Source organism: Dama dama, chromosome 31 (assembly GCF_033118175.1).
Source record: "Dama dama isolate Ldn47 chromosome 31, ASM3311817v1, whole genome shotgun sequence".
NCBI classification, from domain to species: Eukaryota; Metazoa; Chordata; class Mammalia; order Artiodactyla; family Cervidae; genus Dama; species Dama dama.
In genome coordinates, this window is record NC_083711.1 from 16,833,856 (window position 1) to 16,846,763 (window position 12,908).

A 12,908-nucleotide genomic window follows, 5' to 3' on the forward strand; every position below is an offset into this window, starting at 1 on the left:
GACTGTAGCCCACCAGGCTCCTCTGTCCATGGAACTCTCCAGACAAGAATACTGAGTGGGTTGCCGTGCCCTCCTCCAGGGGATCGTCTTGACCCAGGGATTGAACCCAGGTCTCCTGCACTGCAGCAGGCAACTTCTTTACCACTAGTGCCACCTTGGAAGCCCGGCTTGTGGCTTTAGTTACTAGTAAAAATGGAATTTTGTAGGAAAGCACAGAATACTTTACATAATATGAGATGATTTGTTGGGACATGCAGAACATTAAGCATAGTAAAATTTTATTTTTATTTTTAAAGAAATGCTACAAGTATGCTCATATATCCTGAAACTTCATTTCCCCTCATAGTTTTTCTGGAATCACATGCAACAAACTTAAGAGTGGGCTACATAGTTGATGAGGAAGTAGAGAAAAGAGAACTCTTGTAAACGATTGTTAAGAATAGAAATTGGTACAGTCACTGTGAAAAACAGCATGGAGGTTCCTTAAAAAACTAAATACAGAGCTATCTTGTAACCCAACAATTCCACTTCAAGGTATGTATCTGAAGAAACAAAAACACTAATTCAAAAAGATACATGAACACCAATGTTCACAGCAGCACCATTTACAACAGCCAAGATACAGAAGCAACTTAAGTGTCTATTAACAGATGAATGGATAAAGATGTGGAATGTGTATACACATAACGGAATATTACTCAGCCATAAAAAGAAAATGAAATTGCATCATTTGCAACTACAGGAGTGGACTTGGAGGGTATTATGATCAGTGAAATAAACAGAGAAAGACAGTTACTGTATGATATCACATATATGCTATCTAAAAATATAAAGCAAACTCGTGAGTATAACAAAAAAGAAACAGACTCACAGGTATAGAGAACAAACACCAGAGGACAGAGGTGGTTACTAGAGGAGGGAGTGACAGAAAGGGACAAGATGGAGTAGGAGATTAAGAGGTACAAACTCCTGAGTGTAAAATAAACAAGCCACAAGGATATACTGCATAGTAAAGGGAATACAGCCAATATGGTGCAATAACTATAAATGCAGTATAACTTTTAAAAATTGTGACTGTTTAAAAAAAAATTGTGACTGTTGTACACCTGAAACTTATATAATATTGTACATCGACTATACCTCAATTAAAATATCAAATAAAGAAAGTGGGAATGGAAGAGAAGTCAGAAGGACTGGAAAACACACTTATTTGGCATGTGACAACTTTTCTGTGATATCTGAATTCACCACATACATAAATTTTGTCAAACATGTAAGTAGGTGCCTTTAACAGTGATCTACTTTCGGCTTTGGTTATGTATATCATAAAGCATAGAGCAAGTTTTTACAGTGTGAAGAAAGCTAAAACTGAAGACAGCCAAAGACTATTTTGACAAGATGTGAGCCAGCAAACTGGAAACACTTTGCATAAAGGAGAGAGACCAGCTAGGCTTCTTCACTCTGTATAAATATAAAGGCAGATTTGTCCCAAACCATCCCTGTAAGATATTTTAAAAACTAAAACAAAACAGATTTTCCAACAAAACAAAATCCTGATGCTGAAGACATTTGAGAGACAGAGAAAGAGGACCGTTCAGTTAAGGACTAAAACTCATGTCTATTACACTCACAGGGATTCTTACTCAGGACTTTTTGAGTCCAGACAGTGGACAGCCAAGAGAGTAGCTATTTTTTAAATCATTTAATCATTCAAGAGCACTTTATTTACTCACATATAGTCCACTCTTGCATGTTTCCCTACTTCCAGTTTCTTAAAGGAAATATTTGGCATTTTTCTCCAAGAGTTTCTTTCCCACTGGGCTATTAACAATGTTAACAAAAGCAGAAGGAGAACCTCTGAAGATTTAGAGAAAGCAGCTGGACAGGCATAAATGACCCCTGTTTACTTAAAGTGAAGTGTTTACCTCTATTTAACAGTTTCAGGAAATTTCCAGGAGTTAAAGTATGCTTTAAATCAGGACTCTTCAAATTCTATCCCTTAGAACATTATAGAGTTCTGCAGGAGCTGTTCAACACTGTTTCCTAAAAATGTTCTTTAAATCATGATTTTTTAATTGACATATGGTTGACTTATAATGTTGCGTTAGTTTCAGGTATACAACAAAGTGAACATATCTATATCTATTCTTTTTCAAATTATTTTCCATTATAGGTTATTACGAGATACTGAATATAGTTCCCTGTGTTATATGGTGGGTCCTTGTTTATTTTATATATAGTAGTGCGCATCTATTAATTCTGAACTCCTAATTTATCCCTCCCCATCCTTCCCTTTTTGTAACCGTAAGTTTGTTTTCTGTGTCTGTGAGTCTATTTCTGTTTTGTAAATAAGTTCATTTAGGATTCCACATACAACTGATATTATATGATATTCATCTTTCTCTGTCTGACTTCACTTAGTATAATAATCTCTAGGTCCATTCATGTTGCTGCAAATGCCATTATTTCATTCTTTTCACAGCTCAGTAATATTTCATTGTATGTATGTACCATCTCATCTTTGTCCATTCGTCTGTCAATGGACGTTTTGGTTGCTTCCATGTCTTGGCTCTTGAAAACAGTGCTGCAGTGAACAAATGGGGCGCATGTTTCTTTTCAAATTAGAGTTTTTGTCTTTTCCTGATCTATGCCCAAGAGTGGGATTGCTGGTAGTTCTATTTTTTTTAAGGACCCTCTGTACTGTTCTCCACAGTGACTCCACCAAATTACATTCCCACCAGCAATGGAGGAGGGTTCCATTTCAGGGAGTAGCTCTTGACCTACTTCACAGGTTCAGGACAGTGTTTTGCTTCTCTGCTCATAAAACACAGGAAAATTCAAACTGCAGAACGTTTCCCATCTACTTACTGGTTTGAAGATTCTGAGTGGGGTTTTGTGGTTCGGTCGGCAGTCATTCATTTGAACACACACATCCTCTCTCTCTCTCTCTCTCTCTCTCTGTCTCTCATGCACACACTCACACTCAGTAACACAGAAGGCCGCTCTTCTTCCCATCCCATCTAATCAAATCACCCTTCTAAGGGTGGTAACTTGGGGAAACTCTAAAAACACTCTAAAAAATACTAATGGGAGACAAACTCAGGCAGTGGAGAAGAGAACAACATTGACAGAAGAGACATATTACTAGTAACCCAAGGAGCTACTGTTTTATAAGTTAGGAACTGAACAGGAAGTTGCAAACACCTGCAGTATACATGATTTTTTTTTAAATCCTTTAAAAACCAAAGAGCAGTTTTCCTGAAGTCCCTGATTCAACTGAATAAACTACATTTCAAATAATCAAACCATTTTCTGTGGGTACCTGTATATAGTTAATGATATATGATTGTGTATGTACATATTTCAGTAAATGATGTAAAAGACATACTTAGGGCCTGCCCTGGTGGCTCAGTGATGAAGAATTCACCTGCCAAGGCAGGAGACATGGGTTTGATCCCTCATCAGAGATGGTGCTGTATGCTGCAGGGCAACTAAACCCCTGCACCACAAGTACTGACCCTGGGCTCTAGAACCTGGGGAAGCCCACTCATTCTAGAGCCGGTGCTCTGCGACAAGAAAACTCTCATTGCCATGGCAACGAGAAGTTTTACGCACTGCAACTAGAGAAAAGTCCAAGCAGCAACAAAGACTCAGCACAACCAAATATATAAATATTATACTTTAAAAAAAAGACATACTTAGCAAGTAATTGTCTGGACCACTCCGACTGCATCCAACTGGTCTCCCCTCTTCAACCCCCCAGCTACCCTATTCTGCCCATTCTTCATCCTCCACCCACTGTGTTCTCCTCCTAAAATGCAAACCTGACTGACATTCAGTGCTCAAAAGCCTTCGCTGGCTTCTCCTTGCTATAAATTCAAAATCCTAAATATGTCCATCCACCTCCACCTGCTGCCTCTCACCCTTGCTGCTGTCCACACTCTGGCCCTGCGGAACCTCTTGTATTCTTTCACCCTCTTTATTCCTCTCTCCCCCAAGGACACCTGTGCATGCCGCTGGCTCTATTGGTCTCTTCCATCTTCTTTACCCAGTTACAGAATGACCCTTCATTGATACAGAGATGAACGTGTGTGTGTTTTGTAATAAAACTTTAAAAAATATTGTAATTTCTTTTTTTTACATTTTAAAGTTTTTATCTAGCTATTTTAGTTTATTCTATTTTTTAGCCATGATGTACAGCTTGGAGCTTCTTAATTCCCTGGCCAAGGGTCAAAGCTCTGCCCCTGCAATGGCAGCACAGTCTTAACCACTGAACCACCAGGGAAGTCCTTAAAATAAAGTCTTAAAATAATGAAAGTAAATGAAACTGACTGGTTCATTCAAAGCTGTTTAAACTAGTACAATGCTTATGAAACTGCGTAGTTTTTGTCTATGACTCTCAAAAACGTCAGAAATCCATTATGAGGGATAATATGAATGCTTAACTTCATGGCCCCCCAAATTTAACAATAATAACAGTATCTGTTTAAGTGCGTTACACGTGTGGACACACCTCTTTCTCCCTCATCCTCTATGAGATTATCTTTATGATAACAGTATCCTCTATGAGGTACTGTTATTGGAATTATCACTATTACAGATGGGTCAGCTGATGCACAAAAGTCAAATAACTTGTACAAGGTCGAAGAGCTAGTAAAGGAATAGCGCTCAGCATTAGAGTACATGCTCTTTGCCAGTACACTATGCCGTCTGAAATACAACCCCAAATGCAAACACAGAAGCAGCAATATAATTTAAAGGAGCTTTCCTGATAGCTCAGTTGGTATAGAATCTGCCTGCAATGCAGGAGACCCCAGTTGGATTCCTGGGTTGGGAAGATCCCCTGGAGAAGGGATAGGCTACCCACTCCAGTATTCTTGGGGTTCCCTTGTGGCTCAGCTGGTAAAGAATCTGCCTGCAATGTGGAATGCCTGAGTTTGATCCCTGGGTTGGGAAGATCCCCTGGAGAAGGGAAAGGCTAGCCACTCCAGTAATCTGCTCTGGAAAATTCCATGAACTGTACAGTCCATGGGGTTGCAAAGAGTCACAAAGAGTACATGCTCTTTACCAGTACACTACGCCATCTGAAATACAACCCCCAAAATGCAAATATATAAGCAGCAATATAATTGAAAAGGAAAAGTTATGGTTGCTCCATAGGTTCTAGAATGTTCTTGGCCACAGTACTGATTTCACACATCCTGATTTTGGTTGGTGTGGTAGAGAGAATAATGGCCACCCAAAAGGCGTCCACAGCCTAAATCCAGGAACCTATAAATATGTTACTTTACATAGTAAACAGGAAATAAGGCTGTAGATGGAATTAAAGTCACTAACTAGCTGACCTTGAGATGAGTAGATTATTCTGGATTTCCCAGGTGGGCCTGATGTAATTTTAAGGGTCCTTTTAAGTGGAAGGGGCTTCCCAGGTGGCACAGTGATAATGAAACTGCCTGCCAATGCAGGAGATGCAAGAGACTCGCGTTCGATCCCTGGGTTGGGAAGATCCTCTGGAGTGGGAAATGGTAACCTGTTTCAACATTCTTGCCTGGAAAAGTCCATGGACAGAGGAGCCTGGTGGGCTACAGTCCAGGTTGCCACAAACTGAGCAACTGAGCAGGCACACACATAAATGGAAGGGGGAGGCAGCAGACAGAGAACCAGAGATGTGGCAGCCTGGCACTGTTGGCTTTGCATCTGGAGGAATGGGGCCATGGCTTGCCTCTAGAAGCTAGAAAAGACACAGAAACAGGTTCTCTCTAGAAACTCTGGAAGGAACACTGCCTTTCCCATACCTTGACGTTAGCCCAGGGAGACTTATTTGATACTTCTGACCTCTAGAACTTAAGATAAAAAGTTTATGTTGTATTAAATGTATGATAATTTATTACTGTGGCAATAAGAAACTAATATAGTTGGGCTGATTTTCTGAGTTCTGACCTCAGTAACAACTTCCAAGAGAATAGTGCCCAGTTTTAAGTTTTCTCCTTTTGCCAGAGAAAGCACTTGACCCAAATTCTTATTCCTCTTTTCCACCCTCACCCTTAATCTTCTTCAAAACATCAGTCTGGCAATACAGGTAGCCTGGAGTATTGGTTCAGCAGAGCTGTCACTGCATTGCTATGAGATGTAAAGAAATGTTATTTTAAACAATGGCTTTTATAGATTTCTCCTGGTGTGACTTTAACAAACACAGCAGCTGTTGCCTCTGTGGTCTAATACATCTCCACCAAAGAGACCCACTGAAGGAAGCTGGTGTGGTAGAAACCACAGGCAGAGCAAATGTATGTACATTCATATGGGCTCCTCTCCTTGAGCTGCTCCTGAAAGTGAAAGTGAAGGTCACTCAGTCATATCTGACTCTTCACGACCCCATGGACCTCTCTAGGCTAGAATACTGGAGTGGGTAGCCTTCACCTTCTCCAGGGGCTCTTCCCGACCCAGGGATCGAACCCAGGTCTCCTGTATTGCAGGCTGATTCTTTGCCAACTGAGCTATGAGGGAAGCCCTGGGGAGGGGTAGATGAGTGTCCTCAGCCATAGGGAACTCAATGGTCTCTTCATGCTGACATTTTTGCTTTTGATTTCTTCCTTTCTAATGTCATGTCTGTTACAGTACTGAAATGGTTATCAGGTCTACCAGCAAGCCCAATATGACATTTGCATTCACCTTGACTATGCTAAGATGGAACAAGTTCTCCTTGGCAAACTGATTATGATGTTTTGTTCTTAACAATGTTGACAGAGGGCAGAATTTTCCTGCAACCGGTTTCCTGGTGTGCTGTTTTGGGTCACTTCCATCATAAAAACAAAACCTTATAATTTTGCAGAAGATCCAAACCTCTCTCTCCCTCCACTGTCCTTATCAGTTGGTAAGAGATTAGAGACTCAGACCAAGTTGCCTAGCTTGGGTTCCAGTCTAGATCTGAGGACCAGCTGCTACTAGCTGCGTAGAATCAAGAACAGCACACTGCTCTCTTTCACATCCAACTCCTTGCCTTAAACATCACCTCAGAGAACTCTGACATCTCACCTCCTTGGAATCAGTTAGGACTTAACGGTTTATAATGTAATCATTAATTCTAGGAGAAGGCAATGGCACCCCTCTCCAGTACTCTTGCCTGGAAAATCCCATGGAGGGAGGGGCCTGGTAGGCTTCAGTCCATGGGGTTGCAAAGAGTCAGAACGACTTTACTTTCACTTTTCACTTTCATGCACTGGAGAAGGAAATGGCAACCCACTCCAGTATTCTTGCCTGGAGAATCCCAGGGACGGGGAAGCCTGGTGGGCTGCCGTCTATGCGGCTGCACAGAGTCGGACACGACTGAAGTGACTTCGCAGCAGCAGCAGCAGCATTAATTCTACCCATATATTTCTTCCACTCACTGCACATCCCTTCTTGTTTAATTGATGTGTATTTACCATTAACCAAGCACTTTGCTTAGCACTGGACAAACAGTGGTGAGCAAACATAAAGAAATGTCTTCCCTAATGAAGCTTCCATTTTAGTGGGAAAGAAAAATATAATTCAACCAAATGCACAAATAAATGTACATTTATCAACAGGTACGCTGAAATCAGAATTTAAATAACAGCAAGGACAACAAAAAGCAATCCTCCCGACTACCAAAAAAGAAACAAAGAATATTGACAGAAGTAAAAGGAAAGAATGGGAACGAGCATGATGTTATACAGAATAGGATTGAGACAAAAAGAGTGGCATATATGGGATGAATATTAAGAAGTTGAATATATAAATACAGCATAAGGAATCCACTATCTTTTCTTGAATGAAAGCAGCAAAAAAGGGTCATGAACTTGAAAAAAATGAAAGGAGTGAAGGCCAGTTATCTATGGAACAAATTCTCTGATATTCAAATATCAGTTCCATCTCTTTCCAGCCTAAGTAAGTGAGCTTAGACAAGTAACTTAGCTTTTCTAAACCTTAGGGACTCTTTCTGTAAGTTGAAGATATGTTCTATCTCACACATTTGTTGAGAACGTAAAAAGAGAGAATATACAAGGAAGTCCTAGGGACAGTGTGATACTGTTCCTTCAGAACAGTTTTAGCCTTCAGTACAGTTTTGGGGGCCTTCCCCAGTGGCTCAGGGGTAGAGAAACCGCCTGCCAATTCAGGACTCATGGGTTCGATTTCTGGGTCAAGAAGATCCCCTGGAGAAGGAAATGGCAACCAGCTCCAGCATCTTTGCTTGGGAAATCCCATTGACAGCGGAGCCTGGCAGGCTACATACAGTCCATGGGGTCGAAAAGAGTTGGACAAAACTTATCGACTGAACAACAGCAATAGTTTTTGAATCTGGAGATGAAACCTGAGTGGATAAATCACAAATAGAATAGTGGAGTGAAACAGTCTCAAAGAACAAAAACTTAGCGACTGAACAACAAGAATAGTTTTTGAATCTGGACGTGAAACCTGAGTCAATAAACCACAAATAGGACAGTGGAGTGAAACTTAGTCTCAACGAACATTCCTATTTTTTTCAACAACACCCTAAAAGCAATGAATGTACACAGTGCCAGATCTCAGTTTCTAACGCTGCTCTCCAATCAAGGAACCAGGAATCCTTGGAGCAATGGCTAATTCTGGAACTGAAGCAGAAAATATGCAGGATCAGCCTGGGGCATATTGCAGTACTAGAAAGTAAGAAAAGGCTAAAAAAACAAACAAAAACACATACATACACAATGATGAGGGGATGTCAAAGGGATCCAGGAACCACTTTAAAGAACTCCCAATGGCCAAAGTTGGATAATTTAGATTGCAAAAAAATAAATAAATAAAATACTACTGGACTATAATCCAAAGTGCAAAATAAATATTGATAAGCCTATACTGATGTAAAAATGAATGGATGAATGAATGGAGGAAGGGGGAGAGACACATCTCTCAAGCAGAATTCCAGATAATTTATGGAGCTCCTCCACTCTCAAGGAGGTAGAATATAACTCTTCTTCCTTAGGTGTGGGTTGTACATAGCGACTTCCTTCCAAAAAATACAGTAAGGAAGTTGGGGGAGGGCAAGTTAACCTATATCATGTATTACCTCAGCCAGGTGATAAAGGTTAACTCCAACAGTGATAATGTGTACCCTTGATAGGATGTGATGCAAATCATACTTTACCTCGGATATCTTCCTCCCCAAACCCATAAACCCAGCCTAGTCATAAGAAAAGTATCAGAGAAATACCAGGTGAAGGACATTCTACAGAATATTTCAACAATACTCCTCAAATATGTTAAGGTAACAAAAAACACAAGGGAAGTCTGAGAAACTGCCACAGCTAGGAGGAGCCTAAGAATACAGGACTACTAAATGTTCTGTGGTGTCCTCAATGGGCTCCTGGAACAGAAAGGGACATTAGGGAAGAATGAACAAAATCTGAATAAAGCGTGGACTTTGGTTCGTAATAACGTATCAATACTGATTCTGTAACTGGGTAACTGTTTCTGTAACACTAATGTAAAATATTAATAATGGGGGAAGTGGGTGCGGTATCTAGGGGAATTCCCCATACCACCTTTGCAATTTTTCTTTAAGTCTGAACTATTGTAAAATTTTAAAACAAAAGAAAACATTCTTGCAATACCAGGCCTTTGGCATCCCAGGAACAGTACAAAAAGGATCCCTGCACACTTTCAAATTAATCATAGGAGTCAGGATTAGACAGGCCAATGTGTTAGCTTTACTCAAAGCTTGTAAAAGAGCTTATTTTGCTTATTCATCTAAGCCTGTGTTTGCTTCTGGGTTATTTCTTAACTCCAATTTCAAATTTAGGGTGTACTATTTCTATTTTGATTACTGTATAGGAATACCAGAGTAAAACCATTTACTCTGTTTTGAATTACTGATCACTCTAAAGTCAATCCTTTGACTTGAAATTTAAGACTGTCAGTGAAATATATAATTATCCTGGTGGTTTTGTTACAATTCCTCCAGCCTGTCTCTTTGTTGCCTTTTGGCATTAGTGATTTTTCTGTGTGCTCAACATGACACCAATTGATATTTCAAAATCACATAATGGTTTTATTGTGAAGCCTCCACTTTCTGGTTTGATTTTCTATATATAGGTCAGACATCCCTTCACTGAGACAGCTTGCACCTTCTTCACCAATAAGGGACAAAAACTCACATCAGGCTGAGCTGAGCAACTCAGGCAATGAGGGTGTGAGATTAAAGTCATTGTATTATGCTATTAAACACTCACCCTGCAGGTTATTTTAAGTCTTCTATTGCCAGAACTTGAATAGCAACATAATAATCCATCCCATTAAAAAATAAATAAAAGGAGACGAAAAAGAAAGAAAAACCTAAAAAGGAAAAACCAAAGAAAACGGAAAACTTCGTTGCCTAAGTGCTAAAGATCGATTGCAATTCCCTCCGTTTTTCTAAAAAGTTAACGGGAGGAAAACAAAGTAATAGGGGATATTGCCAGGATTTTAAATCTTCTGAGCCCAGTATCCATAACAATCCTGTTTAGAACCATCCCGTGAAATTGGCTTTGGGACGTCCCCCGCCACTCGATCATCCAGCTTCTGTAACTTTCTAACAACCATCCCGTTGGAAGTCCCCTGAGGACACAGCAGCTGACCGGGGCGGACTTCTCTAACCGAATGTAGATGTGCAGGTGGAGTGGATAAAAGTAATTCCAGCTCAGCAGCCAGGAATTCCCCCCCACCCCGCGCCCCCAAAGTGCACTGCATATTACCGCCACAACTGGGACCTTCAGACGCCAAGAGAACTCTAACACTGTCCCCAGCTCTGGTACTTAGAGTGTGGCCGGCCCCTGCCTCCGAGTGATGATGCCATCTTGGGATCTTGGCATCTCCTGAGGAGTTAGTGAGTTGTGTATTCTGTTCACGTCCCCGTGTCTATAAAAACTTAACCCAACTTTTCCAGAATATGAGAGCCTGCTGGTGTGGACCTTTAATTTTCTCTATCTCGTTCAAATCAGATATTATTTAGAATAAACCGAAGACCTCCGAACTCCCCACACCACCACCCCCGCCCCAGCGGGCACCCCCAATTCTGGGCTCCCTGGGTGTGAAGTCAGACGCCCCGAGGCAGACCTTGCCGTCCGCGATCCCGGGGACAGTCCTCCGCCAGGACCAGGTCTAGGGGCTGAAGACTGGGGCAGCTGGCCTCAGCAGGACCGGGTTGGGAGGGCGGAGGTTCCCCAGCAACTTACAGTCCAGGGCGACCACCAGGTAGCGCAGCAGGAGGAGGAGGAGGCGTTGGCGGCTCCCCCTCGCCATCTTCGTGGGGTCGGGAGCTGGCGGCTCCTCCGAAGCTGAGGGTCCCGGCGGCGGGAGCGCGGGAGGCCGGCCGGGGGCGGCGGTGGGGGTCACCGGACTCCCCGGCGCGGGAGCGGAGAGCGGCGCGCGGCGGCGCGGAGGGGCGGACCCTGATGGGGTGTCAGTTTCCCCCTTCCAGGGGCGCCCGCTCTGCGCGCAGCCCAGAGGCGGCTCTGGTCTAGCCCGGGGCCTGCGGGGGTCTGGGCAGTTCTGTTTTGGAGGGGAGGCAGGGAGGCGAAGGGAGCCGGACGAGATGCCGGCTGGCTCCGAATGAGGGGGCCGGAGGAGGCAGGCGAGGAGCGGAAGGGAAGCCCTGGCGGGGCGTCCCCCGCCCCCGCGCCGCCGGGATTGATCGGCTTTGTGTCGGGTCCCGGCGCGGGGCTGCCAGCTGTCCCCGGGGCGCGGAGCCCGGGCGCGGGAGGCGCTGGCCGCGGGCGCGGGGGTGGGGCGCGGCGGAGGTTGGCTGGGGGTGCTCCGCCCGCCGCGCTCCGACTCCTCGCTCACCCTCCTTGGCACCAAACTTCTTTGAGGGGGGTGCGGTTTCAGCCTAGGGATGGGGATTTGGGGGAAATTTCTGGCCAACCCGCGAAGCTGCGCGGGGAGGTGCTCCGGGTACTTGGGGTTCGTCGGCTCCGCCTTGGAGGCGAAGGCGTGGGCGATGCGGGGGCGGAGGCGGCGGGGGGGGGGGGGGGGGTTAAAAAAAAAAAAAAAGCAATCAAGACAAGCTGGCGGGCAGGACTGAGATTTTAGTAATCGTCTTGGCCTCTTCTCAGCGGAAGCTCTGTGCTTCTTGGAGGCTGAGGGTGTGTTGTGTGTTCTTTGCCTTTGCCGTGTTAGAGTTAGAAGTTCATCTAACGGTGTGAAATATTTATCATGTTTCTTTGCAGTTATATAACTGTCGCCTGTGGAGTTTTCCACATGTTAGAACTCCACAGCTGCCCTCTGTCAGGTTTATTTTTGGTCTACAGTGCTTTTTAAAAGGGAAACCCATTATGCATGCTCTGTTGCGTGTTTTAAAATTGACCTGCACTTGTAGTGTTCAGGGTCCAAGGGCTAAACAGGCAATTTTTCTATTTCCTCCGAGGGACCAGAAATGTCTGATGCATTCGACAATACTGACAGGTCAGTATTCCCAAGAGAAGAAATTGTTACACGCGTGGGTTTTTTTTTTTTTTTAAACATAGAATAACGGATGAAGTTCTGTATAGAAGACAGTTGATTTAGTGGTGTGCACACGAAGAATCGAGTTAGCTCAAGGACAAAGGCAGCCAGAGTTGAGATATGCAGAGCTGTGAGGAATGAGGCGTCTCTGCTGTTTCCTTGGTGACGGTGATGGAAGCTTAATGCCCATGGCGGGAGAGGGGCAGAGGACCCCAGAAAGGAAAGTCAAAGTGGCAAAAATGTGAGAGCCATACTCCAGTCAAGCAAAGAGAAAGGACGCAACAACAGCTCATGCACGTTTTTCTGGGCAATAACAAAACAGATGCGATGTTTTACAAGAGAAGTTGTTGGCACCCTCTTTTCTCACCCTTGCCACAACTGTCTCTTTTGCTCCTCCCTAAAGATACACACACAAAAAAAGGAATCATTTTTTA

The 12,908-nt window shown here is 43.3% G+C and overlaps 1 protein-coding gene across 1 annotated transcript in view; it reads right to left on the reverse strand.

The window, feature by feature from the left end:
- JAM2 (junctional adhesion molecule 2) overlaps positions 1 to 11,878 on the reverse strand; it is an 82,413-nt gene extending 70,535 nt beyond the window's left edge. The window contains exon 1 of the mRNA XM_061134394.1: positions 11,208 to 11,878. Coding sequence (XP_060990377.1) covers positions 11,208 to 11,274 — 67 coding nt within the window. The 5' untranslated portion in view covers positions 11,275 to 11,878. The remainder of the gene's footprint in view (positions 1 to 11,207) is intronic.
- Positions 11,879 to 12,908: the final 1,030 nt, after the last annotated feature.